Here is a 22,841-nt window from a genome sequence, read left to right as displayed (position 1 = left end):
GCTGCCTATTGAAGCCACTGTTTCAAATTAATTTATTCAAAGGAAGAGCAGAACTCCTTTTCTTTTTAATATTGAAGTTTCAAGTAAATCAAAATCCCACAATGACAGACAATTATAAATTAATAGCCATTCTATTCTTCAGCTAAAAAATAAAATAATAATAGACTCTCAATTGAAATTTTTAGGATTACAATGCAAGCAAGTAAATGGATGCTTGTTCAAATTATTTTAAAATGTTCATGTCACTTGACCTTAAGTTGTAGCTTTTATACTTAGTCTATATTACCAGACTTTGTGATTACAGCTCATGAAGCTTTTCTTCTTGTGTTATGTGCTATTCCATAGTCAAGTTGGTGGGATTGTCACCTTCTATCAATCCTCTGACAATGCCACTTTTTATCCAGTGGCCAGAAGCTGTTGGCAGTGCCCCATAGTGACTTGCCTTCAAAGTTTCCAGCCTCACTGTGAGGAAGTGCTTGGTCTCTCATAGCAACCTGCCCTGACAGGCTTTCTGAGATCAGAAAGTCACGGGATCACAGACATAAACCTACATCCCTTCATTCCAAAGTGACATTCCTCCACATTTGTGGAACTTGCGAAATTTATGAAAGTGCAATTTGAGGGAAAACGTGGGGATGAATTCACAGACGATTTTACCTAGGTCAAAAATATGTGTTTGTGAATGCATTTCCTAAAGAATAGAGAAGACTAAATACCGAGTGGCACCAGCCAACCCTATAGGTCAGGCATTTGACCACATACTGTTTCTTGAGTAAATGGGCCAGATTTATGTTCATATATCGAAACAAGGTAAGCAATAACATTTTAATGGGTTTCTATCCACTATAGAATTCTCTGTCAGCCTATGGGAAAATAACATTGCACGTGTCTGTAGCCTTAGATGTCTTGAAAAAGAACAAATAGAAAGTAGCAATCTCTATAACTGGAATTTTCATTCTGATGCAAAGGTCTGTTCGGTCGTCTTCAACAATCCAAGGTCATTGGACATTGCTTTAAAACACACATGCTTTGAAAATTTGGCATGTTGATGGTTTGCTTCATTTATCAGCTGTAGAGGATGTAATGTTTCTGTTTACCAAATTTAAACACAGCCAATCTATCTTGGTTTTTATCAGTGGTTTTCCTGCAGACTCAGATAAAATTACTTGCCAACACGCAACTGTGCTCCAATCTCATTGTGTTTGCATTAACTCTTCTTTTTTGTGTTCAAAGTTTCCTAAATTGTCAGCAGCAGGAATGGTGTCACATTCAAAAACGAGATTTGTATCTTTCACCTGTGTTTCTTTAGTAATTTATTTTATTAGTGGAACTGTAGCATAAAAAGAAATAGGAGAAGGGAGATGAGCCAGCAGCCTATAGGTTAGAGATGATTATAGCTACTTTACTTGGCTGCCTGATTTCCTCTAGGAAAAACTGTTGTCTGAGTGAAATTCCCAGTGTGGTCTGGAGACAGACCCCTCAAGAATAACGCTAGCAAGCTGTCAGCTTTGATAAATTAGCTCTCGGAGTTCACTTTATGCTTGGGCCACAACATCAAAGCTTTTCTGTTACATTTGTGAATTTAATATTTTTTTGTCCGTCCACCCAGGCCATGTGTCAAATCTGTGACAGATCACACGAACATTAAATCTTTATTAACATATACTTTCCTTGTCAAAATGCCTTTTTATGCATCTCATGAAAATAATGTTTCTGATTGAAGCTTAAGTATTTTCTCACAGTCCTTTGGAAATAATATGCTCATTTAACAGCATTGCAATATTTAAATACTGTTTAGACAGAGTTTAAAAAGTAATAAGACATTGTTTCATTGTTAATTCTCTTTATGCTATGCCCCCTGGAGAGTTCATTTTTTGGGGTTCCTTGCTCATTTTGTCACTCAAGTTTATTTTGGAAGGTTGACACAGAAGAAATGGACACAAAGACACAAATTATATAGTGCATTTCACAAAAGACTGACTGGTGATGTGACTCAGGCAGGGAAAACTAACTGCATCTTTTATTTCCTATCCCTCCCCTCAATCTTGGATGAACCATAAACTGACAAAGCTCTCACCGATCTTTGCAGAGGGCAAAATACAGTGGGGTACAGTGTTCCACGAGATGGACATCTCTGACAAGCATGTGCTTGACTGCGCTAGCTACTGAGGTAGCTATAATTTCATTTTTTGAAAAGTAAAATAATTTTTAACATTTTGAGATCATAACAAGAACATCACATTTTTTTGTACATAGAATTTACAGCATGGAAACAGGCCATTCGCCCAAATAGTCCATGCCGATGTTTCTGCTCCTCATGAGCCTCCTCCCACCTTACTTCATCTAACCCTAACAGAGACAGTAGTAAAGTCCATTTCCATCTGCCCTACAATTTACTTGCCTCAGGGTTCGTTACAGATGTATTACAAACAGTACTTGTTAGAAAGTATTTTCACTGTTGGTAACTTTGTAAGTTGCAAGAAATTCTGCATAAAGTATAATGTTAAGTGATGCAATGCTGCAGGACCTAAGTGCCCAACCTAGTATGCCACAGAATGATGGGACATGCTTTTTCAGTTGTAGCTCTTCAAACTATAAGTTCCTGATATAGATTGTGATATCAGGTAGAGGCCAGGCACTTCTGCAGAAGGAGGTAAAATCATTGGTGAGTCACCCACCTTTTGCTGGGTGGATCATGAGTTGTATTTGTAGAAGCTTTGGGGCAAAAGGCCTAAAGAGGGGAGACTTTTTAAAAAGTTTTATGAATAAAGAGGAAAGAAGTAAGTAGATAATGTAAAAGAGTTGTAATCAAATATGATAAAATATAATGGGAAGAAATTCTCAGTGGGGCCTTCCCCCTAGTAAAGGCAAAGTAAAACATCTAGTTATTCTCATTAAGCAAGCACCATTTAATGTACATGGTCTGATTTAATTGACAGGAAGTAGTTATGTAAATGCTCACAAACTAAAGCATTACCCATATGTAACAGCAGGACTATGGAAAACTGACCTTTGACATTCTGTAAAACTACATCCATTTAATGACAGTTACAAGAGCAAAATTTACTCACTCATATTAACGGTCCTTTATCCATCTATTTCAGAAAAAACTGCATTCATCACAATAAGTCACAGTACTTGGATAATTAAAGACCATAATCGTAAAAAAATGTGTTTGGCAAACCTTTTTTCATATATTTCAAACTTGCAAAACAATGGTATAAATCAGTTCATGTTGAAACACACCATAGTGCCAAAAATTACACATGACTCCTCTGATTCTTCTCTTTCCCTGAACAAAGAAAGACGTGCCAAACAGAAGACGGTGGGGGTCAAATTGGACTTTGTTGTGCTTGTTTCCCAGGCAGAAAACGGGTGCAAAGATGTCCAATTTAAGGGGCCAGCCTCCTTCATCTGAACAGTGTCGGAAACACGTCTAATGCCGTATTGCTTTGGGCGCTGTAGAGGCGCACTGGTGGCTGCCTAAAACAGGCCTTAGGCCCCTTGAATATGTCAAATTATATTTTCCTGAATGCAGCAGGTCCTTAAAGGAAATGCTGGAGACCACCACCAAAAAAGCTTTAAACTTGAAGAATTTTTGGTTTTGATTTTATATATTAATAGAATGCTCCTCTTTAGCTTTTGATCGCCTCTCTTTTAGAGTTGTCAATCTTCCCCGATTGCCTAGGAGTCTCCCAGAATGGATGATCTCCTCAGCGTTGCTGCTGATAGCCCAGGAGAAACGTACTACTGTGTTCCGGTTCGCACCTGAGCGCCTCCAATGGCCCAACTGTAATTTCCTGCCACGCGCCATCCTTCCTGTCTCCGTGGAGCTGGGGACACTGTCTATCGCCAGATCGGACTCTTGGGGAATCAAGGGATATGGGGATCGGGCGGGAAAGTGAAGTTGAGGTCGAAGATCAGCCATGATCTGATTGAATGGCAGAGCAGGCTCGAGGGGTCGTATGGCCTACTCCTGCTCCTATTTCTTATGTTCTAATGTTGAGCGATTTCCCCTCTGGAATATCCCTCGTACCTGACCCCTAGTCCTTGCACCACTGCCCTTAAGTTCACCGGAGAGGCGGTTTGCTGCACTCCCTGTGAAGTCACGGTAGTGGCGTGGGACCAGTCACAAGGAAATTCGCTGTGCCTGCAGCAGCCAGCCTTGCTTGCTTTATTTCCATGAGCCAGCAGGAGCAAGGCGACCTGTACCTGGTGGAGGAGCCAAGTGGCGAGGAGGACGCGGCCTCAGCTCTGAAGACGAGTCCAGAGACCATTGATTTGCAAGATTAGTATTAGATTCTCAGGTTACCAATATAACAGAATATGCATTGCCATCCTTGTGCTTCAATTTCAGCACTATCATACTCAGGTCAGTTGCGTTAAATTATAACCTCCAATGGCACCCTCAGCAAAGCAAAGATATCAAGCCATTAAGTAAATGCAATAACATTTGCAGACAGCAGCAGATGTTATGTGACCGAATGACATGTGACCAAACCTCTAGGAATATGTCCAACCAGAGTTGGCAACCCTAAGCAGGAGTGCTTCTCCCGGCTCCACATTAAAACTGGGGGCCGCTGCCAGCCACCGCTCATCCCCCTCCAGATTGAATCCTCCCCCCACTTCCCAGACTCATTTTAGCAGATTTTCCAAATTTTCCAGTTATCTGAAATTGCAAGGCTAAAGTTGTTCTTAATCTCAGAAATTAAGATGTGTTGCTCTTTAGTGAAATATTTAACAACAGCAATTTTGTGAAGAACTTCAACAAACGAAGTGCACCACATTTACTGTATGTGTATTTTTATTATTTCATCACTGGTTTCAGGAGGGCAGCACTCTACCTACCCCTGTCACCATCTTTCCCATTTACACTTCTAACTGGTGCTATTCCTCATCAGGCCCCAAGAAAAAAAAGTCTGTTTCTGTTGCTGTCAGAAGAAAATAAATTGGCATGTTCATATTTGTAAAAACATAAGGAAATAGGGGCAAGAGTAGGCCATACGGCCCCTCAAGCCTGCTCTGCCATTTCATAAGTTCATGGCTGATTTTCTACCTCAACTCCACTTTCCCGTCCTATCCCCATATCCCTTGATTCCCTTAGTGTCCATCAATGGCAAAAGAATTGCACATTTGCCATCAGCTGCTGTTTTAAATGTAAAGCAGCTTTTTTTTAAAACTCCTCCCGGAGCCACCATTTGCATATTATTATAATTTTTACTAATATTCATTTTCATAGGCATTTCAGCTTCATAGAAATATCAGCTTCAACTTTGTAAATAGACACTGGTTTCTGCAATATTGGTGAAAAACTTTCTATTGAAATCAATGTGTTAGTAGAGTGCTTAGTCACCTTATTATCTAAGTCCAGTTGTAAGCAATGTTTCTGTTCACTTCAACCAACTTTAGATAAAAATATTCCAAATATAAAATCCTTATAAACTGGCTTTAAAAAAATAAAACAGTAAGTTAAATTTAGAAAAGGATTGTGAAGCATTTTTTATGAGTTTGGAACTGCAGCTTTACTCTGCCAGATTAACAACCTTATGATAATATAATCTTTCTGCAGTTGCCCAAAGCTTACAAGATAGGTGGTATACAGTAATATATGTATCTGATCCAGTTCAAAGTATCTGCTAAATTTGTCTGACTAATCTGATGCTGGACTTTATTCTTCTCCCCTTCCCTTTCAAAGTCCAGTTAAACAATTTAAGAAAGATGGAGCATTTTTTAAGAACTTATAAATGCAGAACCTCTTAGCCCTTCCCCACCCATTATTTTCAATTGAAATTCCCAGCTGTTTTTAAATGCCTTCAGGCTGGAATGGATTAAGAGGAACATTGTAGATGATCCTTCTTTCATTGACAATCATTGCTTCTACCGGGTTCTATGAGATAGTTTTTTTATGGTTTAAGTAAACAATCCACATCTGTTGCAATGTAGAAAAGATTTACTCTAACTTTTCCACCAAATAGTTTACGTCAATCACTTCATCATACTTTTCCCCAGATAGGGGAGAAAGCATATACATAGGCCAAACATAAATCCATGTAACTATGACAAACATTAAAGGTTTAATATTCTTCATTTTTGAATAGAAAAATTGGCGGCACCACTGGTTTAAGTTCATTTGCGGTTAAAGTGAAAAGATATCTTTGTAGTGAGTTTTTGTTCATTTTTCCTTCCCATTTTCCTGTTTATATTCCTTCCCATGATAGAAGCTCTTTTTTGTGTCTCGTTCTTAAGCTGGAAGTCTATAAAGTCAGGTCACAAACTACTCTGTAATGCTCCTCAGCTAGGCTAACAGGAAGTTTGCTTCTCACATGAGGAGGCAGCCTCATCATTATTTTGTTTGTTCCGTTAGATATTTATTGATGTTTTCACAAGTACAATCAGAGATCTTTTAAATTTGGCTTCAGTTGAGACTTCAGAGGTCCTAAATTTGAGTGGTCATGAAGCCCATCAAACAATGTACAAGGCTCCTTATACCACTCGGGAACATGGGTGCATTCATTTTTCAACTATATCATTGTAGAAAAGAAACTCATACAGTGACATGCATCAGTTATAGATCTGTACACAAATTGACCAGTGTGCCAACAGTGTCAGGGAAAACAGATATATCTATTTTCATCAAATAGCCAAGGATCTCCCTTTCTGTCTCCCTATTGGACTTCCAGAATACAGTGATGCACACTAACCATTAGGTCACCATGACTGGAACACTGTAGCACCAAGGGACCAATAAGTATTTAAACAAAAATATTGCTGTGGCTACTGCCACAAAGAACATGGGCTCGATTTTACCAGGCCTGCGGGTTTCCGGCGGGTTAGGTTTCGGGAGCGTGGTCAACACGCTCGGTGAAATTAGTGGGTTGCCCGCGCGATCATAGCAGGCAAACCACTAATTGGAGCCACTTACCTGCTCTTCCGGGCTCCGCGCTGCTGGTCTGCGCGTCGGGCGGGCTGCGCATGCGCAGTACGATCTGTCAGCTGGAGGCTCTCTAGTTAAAGGGGCAGTCCTCCACTGACAGATGCTGCAACCAATAGAACAAATTACAGCATGGAGCAGCCCAGGGGGAAGGCTGCTCCCAGTTTAATGATGCCTCACCCCAGGTATCATCAGATGGGGTGAGGAGGAGAGGGAGGACAGAGCTCTTCCACCCGGCGGGCGGGAGGAAGCAGCCTGCCTCTGCCACCAAGAAGGCCTGGCTCGAGGTGGCACAGGAGGTCACTTGCACCACCAACATATCGCCCACCTGCATACAGTGCAGGAGGCGCTCCAATGACCGCAGTAGGTCAGCCACAGTGAGAACACGTAGTCTTTCCCCTACACTCCGTCTGCCACAACACTGCCCCCACCCCACATCTCCTCCGGCACCGCCAACACTACTCTGTCACATCACCCCTCATACCCACTCAAACCCCATCCTCATCTTACCTGCACCTACTCACCTCGCGAGTACTCACCCCGCCACTAACATGCAACCCAATCCTCATACAATCTCATGGCTCTATCCCATACTCACCCTCTCGTGCATCTCCCTCATGGCCAGCCTCACTCAACCTGCCACCACCTGTGCTGCAGCCACAGGGCATGCATCACATATGTGCAGTAGGCAGCGTAAGGCAAACGTGTCGTGAGCATGAAGGGGATGCACAAGGGTGTTTGAGGGTTTGTCATGGGTGTTACCTATATTGAATTTCAGAACAACTCACATCACACATTATATTGGCACCACCACTGCCATGTCTCCGCGAATCCTGTCTGTTTTGTGCATTAATGCCCGCTCCTGGGTATCACTATGAGGACCCACCACTGATGCCACCCATTGTGTTACTGCAGAGTAGGTGCAGGTGTATTTGCAGGGCTCTTCCGCGCAGACGACTGAGAGACATCGGCGGTGTACCCGGCTGCACCCTGGAAGGATGCGGTGGAGAAGTTGTGGAGGGCAGTGGTGACTTTGGCAGCGACAGGTAAGCAGATGGTGCTGGGGCCAGCCAGGAGCAGCTCGGCATGAAAGAGGCTGCAGATCTCCACGACTACATGTCGAGTGAATCTGCGCCTCCATGTGCACTGCTGCTCGGAGAGGTCCGGGGAGCTGCGCCTCGGTCTGTGGACCCTGTGGCGAGGGTAGTGCCCTCTGCAACGCGTCTCTCTCTGCGGTAGCCCTCCCTCCTGCTGTACAGGTGGATGTGTCACAGCACTCTGTTGTGGAGCTCCACGTGTCAGAGGTGGACGGCGTGGATGGCGAGGCTGGTGATGCTGTTCGCCCTCCGAGGAGGTCATGACTGCAGCTACGGCGGCCCCCATCTGCAATATGTACATCTGCGGGGGTCCACAAGATGGGCACATGTCTCCGGACCCCGGGGTGAGTGTGCAGGTTGCTGACTTTGACCGTCAGGAGTGGGGTGGTGGAGGCCACACTTTGTCCCAAGTGACAGAGCGGCCTCCTGCAATGGGTGAGGGTCTCCCCCCCACCTGTCAAATGGACCTTTGCAGCTGCCACAGGCTGACGGCTGCAACACGTCCAGTTCAACTAGGACTGTTTCCCCCAGTGTGTGAAACAGTCCCATGTTTCTCCAAAATCACACACAGTCCCTTAATCAGGTCACTTAATGACCTGAACAAGCAAAATAAATACACTCAAGTGGCATCCCGCTGGCTTTAATTGCCTGCGGGATTCCCACCAGCGGGGGCTACGCACGCACCCCCGCACGTCATCGGGGAACCCGGAAGTGGGTGGGATCGTGGCGCGCTCCGGTCACGTGCCTGGATATCGGGATTTTCGGGGCCCCCCCACCCCCGCTGGAAACGCACACGAAACCCGCCGGTAAAATCGAGCCCCATATGTTTATTTATACCTGCAATGACAGTGGCAACCTGATGAGAAGACAGGTACAAAAGTGGTGTCCATCTGAACATGTGCATCACCATTTTACTGAAACAGACAGGACAATCCAAACCCTGAGTTAATTCCTTAAACTAACCTGAAAGCTCACAATCTTGATAACTTCAGATTATGAATTTAGTTCAAATTTCATTTATGTTATGCATAAAGTTTCATTGAGTTCACAGATAAATCGATTAAGAGATCTGTATCATCACCAAGCATTACCTATCTGCTGGATAAGGGATTTTGTTCTCAACGTTGTCAATTGCAATTGTAATAAAATACTCAACTTAATCTATCAATACTGTGCCTATCTTCTCCAGTTCTAACAATCTGGACTGAATTAGAGATGTACAAGAATTGACAGGAGGGAATTAGAAAGCAATGATACTATTAAGGGGAACAAACAGAAATGCTGGAAACACTTAGCAGGTCAGTCAGCATCTGTGAAAAGAACAGGCAGTTAATGTTCCAGGTGAAACAAAACCAGTTTATGCACAAGGATCCGTGCTGAGAGCAGTACTGATCCAATTGAAGTTCTCAAGCTCCAGCCACAGAACAGAAGATCCAAAAGCTATTTTATGTTTTGGAACATGGGATAGATGTGTTTTTTCCCACAATAGTTTAGATTGTACCTGTTTATTATGTTATAAATTTTTTTTTAGGATTATATAGTGGGCTAGGTGTGGAACTAATATGACAGCACAAAGAACTTTGACATTTTTCCCAAGGATGTGATTAGTCCCTTTTTTATTAATGGGAATGTTTTGAGTGACATAAATGTTTTTTGATTAGTTGCCTTTATATTTGTGAAATTTGATCTAATCAGCATGCTTGGTGCACTTCAGATATATCAGACATTTTGCCGGACACCTGATTTTTATTGAAGTTGTAATTCCAATTAATTATTGGTACTCCTAACTATCTATGGAGTTATGCTTGTGAGTATATGATAAACAACTGTGCAAATGCATGCAATCTTGTAACTGGTAGAAGGCCATTGAAAGATTATGACCGGATGTTTCTCTCCATAGCACTCGAAGAATGCTCATTTCCCAGCCACTATTCAGAGCAAAAAGGGTAGAGACCAGTTATGTCAGGTCCCCAGCCTCTTGACATTCCCCTGGGAATGTTAGGGCTTCCACAAATGGCCACAACTGTGCCTGCAATGAGCATACCCATGGATTTCCTCTACTTATCATCAATAGGCACTGATTTCCAGTGGGACCCCAAGAAGCTAGTGGTGGGCTTGGCACCTAGAGTCTCACCAAGGATCCACCAGATCTTTGGACCTTGTGACCTTCTAGCTTCTGTTCTTCAACAAGAGCCGGAAGGACCCACAGGTTACAGCTAGGCCTGCAGCGGCAATCCTCTTGGCTTTACTCCTTCACCTGTGTTCCCACCTCTGTTTCCTGGTACAAAGCACTTCCAGGGAGTGGGTCTGCAGGGAGTGTCACTTGACCATGTTATTGGCATTGCCCACCAAATTCACATGTATGGCAACCTGGACAGAATGAATGCACTTCCATTATGCTCTCTCTCTCCAGTGCACAGACATGGGAGGGGAGCAATATTGGTGCCTATATTTAATAGCCAACAATTACCAGTCAAATATCAATGAAGAAAATTAGAATAAGGTAACATAAAATCCAGTAAATGTAAAGTACAATCCTCCAGGTAGAAGAAATTATGAAAAGGAATAACTTGCTTTGTTTTGGGTATTTTCTAATAATTGACCTTCAGAGCATACTAAAGTAGCTGTTTTTGTGACATGCAATACAATACACTGACCAGTTACCATTTACCACCTCAAGTAATTCCACAATATAAATGTAGTATGAAAAGCACTGTTGCCATTTCTCCAAGGTTTCTACCAATCTTCCACCGAAGTTATGGCAGGAGGTTGGGGAGCTCCTGTAGAAATTCTGCACCTGTATCTGCAGTGCAGTGACTTATTTACATGTATTACTGACATTGCTGCAACAACTCCATTGACTTTAATGGAGGGTAAAATTGCACGGATTGTAAAATGGGCATGCGACCCGAACATTTCCCATTCACGTCGGGCGGGTTAGGTTAAAATTGGAGCTATAATATTTGTATGAGATTCTATTGCAGTAAAACACATCAGTGTGAGAAATATATTAATGTAGCTGCTCTAGGTAAATAAACTGACTGAGGTCTGGGATCAAAGGCAAATCCCAGAGCTGTCAGTAATACAAATTCAGCAAATTTTAACAAGTTAAGATTTCTTCAACATGAAAGAGTTACTTCTGAAGGACTGTTAGCTGTCTCTTTCAGTTTTCTCCCTGGTACTTGTGGTTTCTGATGGTACTATTTCATGACAAGTATCCCATTGCATTTACTAGTAGAAGTGCTTTGTCAGTAACTCCTAATGGGCTCCATTGTATGGTTTTGCTGTGATACTTTGGCCTATTCACTACTTTGCAAACATTAGTTGTAATAATTCGATATGCTGATAGAGTTAGATGAAGTAGGGTGGGAGGAGGCTCGTGAGAAGCATAAACACTGGCATAGACCAGTTGGGACGAATGGCATGTTTCTGTGCTGTAAATTCTATGTAATTCTATATAGTGACTGAAACACACGACCTCAATCATGTCACAATAACTGAACTTCTTAGCTGCTCTGCTAGACTATTTCTCATACATCAGAAAGAGTTTTACATAAATTAAGTTTTAAATATTGCAGCAACCATTGGTTATTGGCTCGATGTATTTTGGTTGTACAAATTGGCATTATGTGAGATATTTCAATCTTCCACTGATGATCACAGTCAAAACTACAAAGCGATCTGCACCACAATGGGTGTCATATATTGTAAACAAAGTTAAACCTGGAGTCTTAGGTTGCAGACCAAACATGTTAATTAATCAGACTTTCCTCTCTTTACAATATGTATCCTGTTGCTATTTATGACAACAGATAAAGAAAAAAGAGGATATGACAACACAATTGCATTGAGTTGCACTGTTAGGCGAAACACTGTTTTTCTTTTTCAGATATCCTTTTCCCACAGTCTTTAGCAGCTGTAGCAAGAAAGACCTGGACAGTAGCCTGGAAAAGGGAGTTGGAATGTGTCTCTTCAACATGCCAGAAGTGAAAGAGCTCTATGGTGGGCAAAAGTGTGGCAATGGATACGTGGAAGAAGGCGAGGAGTGTGACTGTGGTGAACCTGAAGTAAGATGACAAAATAGGGACCGAATTTGTCTCTCATTCATTCCTTTTCAATTTGAAATTCATTTTTTGGGGATTGGTGTCGAGATTAAATCTGAGTAGAGTTTTTTTCACAAAATAAGTGCAGAATAGCAATGCTCAGAGCCAACATATTTAATGTAACTATATATTATGTTAAATAGTACTTTGGTAAATCAATGGTTGTACAAAACAGGTAGCTGATTCAAAACCTCATGTGTATTATCAAAACATTCATACAAGAAGTGAAGTAGTTATAGCACTGACTTCTAAACCAAGCAACCACAGTTTAAAAGCCTGTCGGGACTATGCATAAAGGAACATACTGCGTGCAGGCCCTGACTACAGTATAGCAACATTCTCAGTTACAGTTTTAAAAAAAGTAGCGGACTGAGGAGTCCACTAAGAGTTTACAATAAATGTATAATTCAAAGTGATGCTCACTGTAAAATCACAGTTGGCTGTTTTGATCCACCCTCTTTTTGCTATCAGCATGCATGATCATCATCACTAAATTGTGATCAAGAAAGGAAATAATTATTAAAGTTACTATTCTTTCTACACATGCCCTTCAATGAGTCATTATCAAGTGTATTGCTGATGGTTTCAGAAGTCTGTTGCCAAATTGATGGAGCGGAAAGCACAAAGACAATAAGAAGCATTTGTTTCCTAAAAGATCTAAATACATTTACAATATTTAAAAGCAATAACTTTTCGCACAATGTCTGGAGTCCTGTTCTGCAAAGGACAATCATGATATCCTTGACTAAAGGAGATTTATTTTCTGGGCAGTTGAACTTTCAAAAGGCTTTGATGAAGTTCCACACAAAAGGCTATTACTTAAATTTAAAGCTGTGGGGATTCAGAGCAATCCCTGGGAATGAATAAAAAAAACAGCTGAAGGGTAGGAAACAACAAATATTCATTGAAGGAGTTATGTTCGAGTGGGTGGAGATACTGAGTGGGGTGCCTCCGGCTTGGAACCACTGTTATTTCTAATTTACGTAAATGATTTGGATTCAGAACCTCAATACAAAGTGGTCAAGTTTGCAGATGACACCAAACCAGGAAGGGAAATAGAGTCAGAGGAAGGAGATAAAACATGTAAATGACAGCACAATGGCAAATGAAATTTAATGCAGAAAAGTGCAAAGTGCTACACATAGGAAGAAAAAATAGATGGCATATATAGTTCGTGACTGGTGTTGAAATAGTTAAGAATGAAGCTGAAAGAGACTTAGGAGTCTAAATAGATTCAACACTAAATATGTCCAACCAATCCAGAAGAGCAATCAACAAAGCCAATAGGATGTTGAAATACATAGCTAAAACAGTAGAATGAGAGGAACTAATGGTCAAACCTCATAGTGATCTGGTCAGACCGCATCTTGAATACTGCATCCAATTCTGGTTACCAAGAAATCAGAGACGTTGAAGCACTAGAGGGAATGCAGAGAAGAGCTACGAGACTAATCCCCAGTGTTAGGGATCTAAGTTATGAGGAATGACTTGAGAAACCTGAGCTTTTCAGCCGATGAAGAGGCATCTGAGAGGTGATATTATAGAAATATATGACTGTTAAAGTTGTAGATAAAGTTCACCCAGAATATTACTTTTAATTAAACCATAGAAGTTGAACTAAAGGACAGGAATTCAAACTTTTAAGAGTTAATGTTAGGACTGATATCAGGAAGTTCTTCTTCACACAAAGAATGATCAACATGTAAAATAAACTTCCAGATAAAAGTGGAGGCAAAAGCCCTGCAATCATTGAAGAAACAATTGGATGCTGCAATTAGGGGCATTAGGATTTATCTGGATGGATAAACTAAGGATAAACTAAGCCTTAAATTTCTTGTGAAATAAGACCAGCATGCTAACTGACCTTATCTTCATACCAGTGGTAGCAAAAGTAGTGCCTCTTGCCAACTGACATGGAGAAGATCTGTGCAACCTTTACCGAAGTTGGCAGCTGTTGTGTTAAGGAAACATTGCATGGCAGGAACAAGCAAGAACATCAGTTTGCATTGGTTATCAAGGTTTTATGGCACAGTTGAGTTAGACACATGCTGGTAATAGCGCCAGTTGATCAAATGATCCCATTCATGGTATTAAATTCTACCTGTGACCACACCTATGGCATAAATGGATATCTGAGTGTAGCACAGACAAAGGATAGCACAGTCAACAATCATATCAGGAAGAGAAATTTTTCAAAAATGACACATAAATGATTAATTAAGGTTTAAATCTTTTGATATATACCGACAGACTTTTGTGCTTTGTTACCTAATAGTCACAAGTCAAAAATGTCTTTCCATTCCAGTAACTGTCTATTGCTTTGATTATTCAGTGTAAATGTATGGGCATAAATAATCCTACCAGTTTGTTTTTCTTTTTTGAGGAATGTACCAATCCTTGCTGTAACGCAAGTACCTGCACTCTGAAGCCTGAAGCAGTGTGTGCTCACGGACTTTGCTGCAAAGACTGCAAGGTGACTGAATCCTTTGAGAACTGAGGTTCCTTCTCATACAACAAATTGACATATTTTCCATCCACAGTTCCTAAAAAAAAACTAATATTCATACATACATTCTCTAAACTTGCAATATTGAATGTAAAATGATATGGAATAGAGAGACAGTATATGCTGCATTTATGAGAGAATTAATGGAAACATATTAAAATGTAGAACATTGACCAAATATAGAATATAGACTTTAGAGAGACTCAAACAAGGGCACCCTTTGTTCAAAAGCCCAGTGGCACAGTGCATTGGTGCAACAGTGTGCTCACCGTGGCATTTGGATCCACATTCATGATTTTTTATAGCATGGATTTATGATCTTAGTTGGACCACCAGGGCAGGCAGCAAGCAAAAATGTTTCTGTTTACATACAGGGATTTTGAACTTTTGATTGTTTCTCTTGCATGATGTCTCCCTTTAGTGATTGTATAAACCTGGATTAGTTCCCCTCTAAGTCATTGGGAGTGATTTTAAACCCCAAGAAGGGGTGGGTTGGGGCGGGTTGAAAATAGTTGTTTTCTCGGTCGCGACCACATCCCGGCTTTATTTCCGTGTTTAACATCGGTGCGTAAAAGTAAGGCTTCCCACTGGGAATGCCAAGTCTTAAAATTTTGCGGTTGTGACCCAAAAAAACAACTATTTTCAACTCCCACTTGTCCCCAACCCACCCCTTCTTGGGGTGTAAAATCACCCCCATTGTCTCTCCAGCAAACACAAACCGAAGGCATCAAGTCTGTCTTCATAGTTCAGTGTTGTTGAGCTAGAGATCATTGTTTTGCATTTCTCTACACCTCCTTCACACCATTTGCAAAGTCAAGGTGTCCCATAGATGCCTTCCCATAGGGTAGGAGGGAAAAATGGAGGAAAAATCAATCTATGCCATTCACACAGCTCTTAGTGATCAATTATATAGCAGCATTGGCAGGGGACTGGGAACAGGCCAGCGAATAACCTCCTTAGTAAAGGAATAGGATGTGATTTGGGATAAATAAGGAAGAGAATTATCTTTCAAATGCAAAGAAGGAAACAAATGAAAGAAAAATAAATCAGCCCTGATATGTAACAAACTTGTGAGGGATTTGTATACTATCCATTATAAACTAATCTCATATCCACTTTGGAAATACTTAGCAAGTCAGGCACATCTGTGGAGCAACAGAAGTCAATCAATTGTCATTTCAGGCCTTAGGACCCTTCCTCAGGACTGGAAGATATTACAGATGAACAGCATTTAAAAAGGAACAGAACAAGATAAAGGGGGAAGGGAAAAACACGCACACAGGATAAGAAATAGAATCAAAAGCAAAATACTGCGGATGCTGGAAATCTGAAATAAAAACAGAAAATGCTGGAAAAGCTCAGCAAGTGAGGCAGCATCTGTGGAGATGTTAAATGGCAGATGTGTGATTTGTAAGAGACTAAAAGAGGCATAATGTGAGAAATAATTTTGACTCCTGCTAAAAGCATTTCTTCCATTCAATGACCTCCTGTTCCCCACCCAAGCACTTCAGAAATCATTCTATTTCTTTTCCTGTGTGCGTGTTTTTTCCCTTCCCCGTTCCCTTGTTCTGTTCCTTTTTAAATGCTGTTTATCCGTAATATCTTCCAGTTCTGATAAAGGATCTTAAGACTGAAACGTCGACTGACCAACCTCTGTTACTCCTCAGATTTCGTCTGACCTACTGAGTATTTCTGGCTTTTTCTCTTTTTGTTTTCAGATTTTCGGTATTTTGCTTTTTGCTCACATCTATCTTGTTCCTCATTTAGTTTAATTCTACATTGTTGCAAGATATAATGTTCATATCTATATTCTCAATTCATTTTTGCACAATATATATGGAGTAGAAGGTTGGTCTGAGTGTGTTTTAGTTCTTTAACAGAGATTAGTATGGGATAATGTTCCACCTTTGTGCTGCCACCAGAGAGCTTCAAACACTGGTACTGCATATAGAAATTTGGGTGTGAGCTGGGCGTGATTTTCCTACCATTTAAATTAATGCTAGGAAAACAGTGTGCAACACATTTCCAAATTTCCAATAGGCACTGCCAGTACATGAGGCCCTCTGCTGGTAGTGCAAAGTTGGAAAATTACCCCTTATAAACCTAGTTTTTAAAAAAAGGATTAGATCACGTACAATGCAACATATTGACTATCCTAATTCAATCTGTTTCTATTTGGAAATGAAAAAAACCAGGACCAGATTTAGCTAAGGATGATATGGCCATTTGTATTAGCCCCAATGCTCTAAAAGGCCCAGCTAGTGATCATGGTAATTTATTTACATTATGCAAAGTGGCAGACAAAACATTGTGGTCGGGATTTTGGTGGCAATGCTGCTGGAAGTGTGGGCGGGATTTCCACATGCCTGCCTGACTCAGTGCTGACCGTGGAGAATTTTCTAGGGCCGGCCTCATTTGAATATTTTCAGTGGATTCCTGGCAATGTTGCCATCTGCGCTTGGGAGTTTGCCACTGGGAGAAGCAAGGATGGGAAATCACTGCTGCTAAAAGACTCCGATGCCCGAATCAGCTTAAAGGACCAGCCAGATCCTCGACTAGCACCATGTTGTTGCCTCCATTCTTTAAAGGAAATGGCACCGGTAACAGACGTTGCTGCAACGTCCATCTCCAAAACAACTTCTGCTGTGGCCATTTAATATTTCTTTCCATTATCCTGTTACCTCGTAACTATGGACACCTGTTGATTTTTTTTTCATTCTCGTGAAGTGGATGTTGCCGGTAAGGCCAGCATCCTTTGCCTATTCCTAGTTGCTCTGAGAAGTTGGTGGTGGGCCTTTCCTTGAACTGCTGTAGCAAGTTTGATACAACTGAGTAGCTTGCTAGGTCACTTCAGTGGGCAGTTAAGAGTCAACCATGTTGATGTAGTACTGGAGTCACATATAGGCCAGACTGGGTAAGGATGGCAGGTTTCCTTCCCTAAGGAACATTAGTGAACCAGTTGGGTTTTTACAACAATCTGACAGCTTCATGGTCACTTTTACTGACACCAGATTTTTATTTCCAGATTTTTTAGATTAAATTCCAATTCTCAAATTGCCATGGTGGGATTTAAAATCATGTTCTCTATTATTAGTTCAGGCCTCTGGATTACTAGTCCAGTAACATAATACTGACATGAGTAGGATTCAGTGTTATTGAAGCAATAATGATGAAAATGTGACACATGGAGGTGAATTTTCATGAGGATTCTCCTGTCCATCCATCGTAACTTCAGTAGAAGAGCCGCAGAAACCACAGAGAAATGGCGTGAGCATAGTTACGTTGGACAAATGGGAGAACTTCTGTGGAAATTAACCCCCATGATCTCACTCATTATTATTCCCTCATTTTAAATATGCGCACCTCAAATTTGTTTAATAAGTTTTTTGAATCAATATTAAGTGTAAATATTTACTTTCACTGTAAGTTTTCTGTCTGATCTTTCTAATCGATCATTTTTGCACAATTTCAAACTACATAATGCAACTTTCAATCCGTTGATTTATTTTGTTTTTTGTTGATGTACATTTACAGCTGAAGCCTCCAGGAACCCCTTGCAGAGATTCCAGCAATTCTTGTGATCTGCCTGAGTTTTGCACTGGAGCAAATGCACACTGCCCAGCCAATGTATATCTACATGATGGCCAACCGTGTCATAAGAAGGATGGCATCTGTTACAATGGGATGTGTCAGACCCATGAGCAGCAGTGTATCACTCTCTGGGGACCAGGTAGATAATGATTACTTAAATCTAACTACATTACAGCACAGAAAATCATGTTTTCCCATCCTGGATGGAGTGTATTCCAGGCAGGAAGTTAGAATTGCTATTGAGGATCTGAGACCTGTGCCATACGTAAGGCGAGTCAACTCATTCTGCTCATAATAGTTCTACTTGAATTCTCACCTTTAGTCTAATATGTAGTCAAAGTGTTATGAATAGCATTAATTATCGTTAACCTGACCAGGAGAGAGCTGGGTGAACTAATTCCATGATTCTGCATATGCAACATTAGGAAGTGTGCAAGGGTGGCACAGGTTGGCTTACCCTTTAATTTTCCTTCGCACCCTACTTCTGTAAAAGCATCTCATCTTTGGTAGGCCTGATTCAAACCAGAAAATTCTTATTGTGAAGAATCAAAGAAACAAAATCTATTTCCTACTATAAGGTGCAACATGAGTACTGTATACCTCAGCACATGCCATGAAGCTGCCTTGTCATAGCTGATACCATTTCTGGTCCAGGATCAGACGTTTGCCAGTAACAGCTATCACAAAAATTGAAAAACGGATGATCCTGAATTTTCCAATGTGTGGCATGATTATTATAGAGGGCCATTGGGTTGGTGATTTATTTGATCAACTCCATTTATTCCCCAGTCCGATGGTCATCGATTCAAGCCCAAAGGCTGCCTACCACAAACTTCTTCCTGTCATAGATGAGTTGAATTTCATCAGTCCTTAATGGAGTTGCTAAATGGAGAGCTTTCAATAAAGGAGTGTTCTACCTTCCTGCCTGATGGACACTCTTTCTGTACAAGGGCTTAGGTGTTCATGAAGTGGCATTTTTTTCCAGTTGTAGAGAAGTCTGCAGCATATATTACCTTGGCATGGACTCGAAGCAAGTGAAGGATAGATGATTCATGACATAAAATGATTTACCTCTACATGTCCATTATGACCATATGTTACTCCCAAGTGGATTGCCCCCAATGTTACTAAACAATTTTTATATTTTTTGAAATTTTGTTGCTGGGTACTTTTCTGAGAATGAGGTGAAAAACATATTTCATCTGTTAGATTCTGTCACTGGTACAAGATGAGAAGAAATTCAATTTCCTAGCACTTTCATTATTCACATTAACAAGTACTCAGAAAAGTGACTGAAATTGTTCTAACTTCTTTAGGTGCTAAACCTGCCCCTGGAATCTGCTTTGAAAGAGTAAACTCAGCGGGTGACCCGTATGGTAATTGTGGGAAGGACTCAACTGGTTTATTTGCAAAATGTGAGATCAGGTACAGACAATACATCTTATATCTTCTCAAGATACAAGTAATTGACTTAAGACTTCCCTACCCCATATGTCTGCCTGAAAACATAACAAAAGTGCGGAAAACATTTAGTGAACTCTTACAAACCTCCACTTAGCTTCTGTTTTTAATCTCCTTATTTTGCTGTTTTTTCCTCAAATGATCATGATTTTCTTCCCCATTTAATACAAGTCACTACACATTTTTAGTGGAAGATTCCGTTACATTTTGTCTGTTCCATGAATGGAGGATGTCATCTTTGAAGTGTTACATATCTGTATTATGAGAATTTTGGATGTGCATAGATTTAAGAGAGTAAACTACAAGCTAAGTGCCTGTTTACATTTTTATTTTTATTTTGCGTTGACATGTCTGTTCCACCTGATTTCTTTTGTGACCAAACAACAATGTATCAAACTCTATAATCTAGGGTGGACTGTTCATCTCTTAAATATCACTTCCCTGGTAGTCTATGAAGCTTATGGCCCATAGCAGATGATGCTGTGTTTTGGACCATGAGATCCAATTTTCAAGCCATCTAGGTTAGCTTATCTGTAAATGGCATTTGATTTTCCATCAATCTTAATTCTCTGCAATAACAGAATCAATTTTCCTTAATATTCAATTGAATGTCCATCCATGATGTCTAGTTCTTCACCAATCTGAGTTTACTTTCCATCCACAGTGTCCATTTTCCAATGGTCTAAATTGGCTTTCCATCCATAATGTCCAGTTCCCTAGTGATCTAAATGTTCAATTTCCTAGTGATCCATTTATCCAAGTTCCCAGAAAATCTAGTGTGGATGTTCAACTATGATGTCCAATTTCTACAGAATTTTAAATTTGCTGCCTACACTGCTGCCCAATTTCCCTAGCAGATTACATTGGATGTCCAACTACAATATCAAATTTCTTTAGCAGCCTACATTAAATATTCAGTGTGACTATTCAGTTTCCCCCCAGCAGTTCAGATTGACGCTTTGCTCGTGCCACCCATTTTCTAGCAATTTAAAGTGTCTGACTTTCTGTTGCACTCACAGCACCAATTTCTCAGCTGATCTAGGGAGGGTCTCCCTACCAGCTTGTTATGCACAGGAAGTTTGTCATTTATACACTTTGAATTTAAATTTGGATAATCCACAGTTTGTGAGGAAATTCAAAGGCCTAGATATTGAATTGCGGCCAAAGTGGGGCGTGACCCAGGTGCAGCACATTTTGCACACACCTGAAGTGGCCCACAGCTGGACCATGGCAAATTGGTCCACTGGCCTCATTTGTATGTTATCAGCAAGCTGTGGATGCCTGTTGCGACCCCTGAGGCAGCTAGCCGGTCGCAAGGCAGGGAGTAAGATTGGCTGGCTGGGACGCCAGCTGAGGGTCTATGGTAAGTTCTAGGGTGGAGGTGGAGGGGGGGGGGCAGAATAATCAGGAGGTGGTATGAGCGCGGGCCGTCAGCAGCCCTTAGTTTTAATATGGAGCCAGAAGGAGTAATCCTGCTCCTCCTGGCTCCACATTCAGGTAAATAAAAAAAGTTTAAACTTCCCTCTTGGGTGGCAGCCTGCAGCGGTCCATTTAAACACTGCTGCTGTGCACATGAGAAGACTGACCACAACATGCAGTGGTCACTCGCAAACCAATTACACAAAGAGGCCTGAAACAGTTGTTGAACAGTTACTTATGGGAACTGGCCGAATGCCGGTTTCAGGCAGGCACCATGGACAAGTACAGGGCGCCCTGACCAATATAGTGTGTAGTGCACTTCTGATGCGGACTGAGCTTCTCTGCTTACAGAGATATGTTTATTCCACAATGTCAAGAGTTCATTTAAATTTGAGACGGTTTCACAAAAGAAATGTGTTCTCCAAAAAATGGGCCCAGGTGGTTGGATTCCACGGCTAATAGAAAAAACCTTTTGACCAAGGAAATTACTTTTTGAACAAGCATTGAAGCAGCACCATCTCATTTCATCCCAATTTCAGAAAATTAAGCATCAAACAGGTTTTTTGGTGAAAATATCCCAAGTCAATTCTGGATAGCTATGCATGAATTTCTGAAAGTAGCAACAGGGATACGCCAGCGCTCTCAGTTTTTAAAGATATGTGAAATAATGAAATTATATTTCAAACCAGATGATGACATTATGAACTATTTGGTCTCAGCCGAGTCAGAATATTTCAAGCAGAATACAGTGATCTATCCTTGCTTAAGATTTTTGGGTTAATTCAACCTTAGGGTTGACCCCAACCTAATTCAAAACTAGTTTGAGCAGCCAGATTCTGTAATATAGATGAAAAGTGGTTCCGTGCTAACTTCCATGCATCTAATCCTCAGGCCCCAAGAGGGCAGGAATCCATTTGATGGAGTTTTCTGCAAAAGTATATTTTGAAATATTAAAAAAAAGCATATTGGAGGGGCAAAAATTTCTTGATATCCCTTACAAACTTGCCGTATACATGGAGAATGCTAATTCCTTTTTAGATTAATAGCCACAGTCCTTAATTTTTAATAAACACTCATTAATTTCCTATGGCCTTGTTCACAGTTAGTCGGAGGAAATGGTATGACCATGTTTTATTGTAGCAGGCTGAGAGAGGTTGCAGCACCACCTTTGGAACAAGTAAGAATATCAGGCCCTCTTGTAACACTGGTTTTTAGAAGTTACAGTGCTATCCTGTGGAAGAAGTAAGAATAGCAGGTATTATTTTACCAACTCGAGGATTTTATATATATGTGTGTGTGCAGATACATCAATTGATTTAATTGACAAATCTGAGACGTGCATAGGAAATCTTAAATTTGATCTGCAAGCAAATGTACCCATGGATGAATAACACACATGCTTCTCTACTTACAGGAGCAATAATGTTTTAAAAAGGTCCGATGATTGATAGACTTACAGATATGTGACAATTATTTTACAACACTGGTCTCACAGAACAAAACTAACAAATGAATATTCAAAACAGCTCATGACTTTACCTATCAGCCAATTAAAATGTACAGCACGACACATTAAAGTTCCGTTCTGAAGGCAGAATAAAAGACCCCTCGCTTCACACAATAAACAGGAGATACACATTTTTATTTACATTTAACTTTAAAATTATTATTGAAAACTATCTTTTTAAAAAAAGGCTAAATAAATTCCTCCAGCTTAATAGCAATGTACCTGA

The 22,841-nt window shown here is 40.7% G+C and overlaps 1 protein-coding gene across 1 annotated transcript in view; it reads left to right on the top strand.

The window, feature by feature from the left end:
* Positions 1-22,841, top strand: part of adam12 (ADAM metallopeptidase domain 12) — a 289,205-nt gene that overhangs the window by 218,632 nt on the left and 47,732 nt on the right. Inside the window, 4 exon segments of the mRNA XM_068002357.1 lie at positions 11,918-12,095; positions 14,515-14,604; positions 18,172-18,367; positions 19,545-19,653. Coding sequence (XP_067858458.1) covers positions 11,918-12,095; positions 14,515-14,604; positions 18,172-18,367; positions 19,545-19,653 — 573 coding nt within the window.

The sequence above is a fragment of the Heptranchias perlo genome, chromosome 21 (genome assembly GCF_035084215.1).
Source record: "Heptranchias perlo isolate sHepPer1 chromosome 21, sHepPer1.hap1, whole genome shotgun sequence".
NCBI classification, from domain to species: domain Eukaryota; kingdom Metazoa; phylum Chordata; class Chondrichthyes; order Hexanchiformes; family Hexanchidae; genus Heptranchias; species Heptranchias perlo.
Note: the sequence above shows the minus strand (reverse complement) of the source record. Positions and strands in the feature narration are given on the sequence as shown.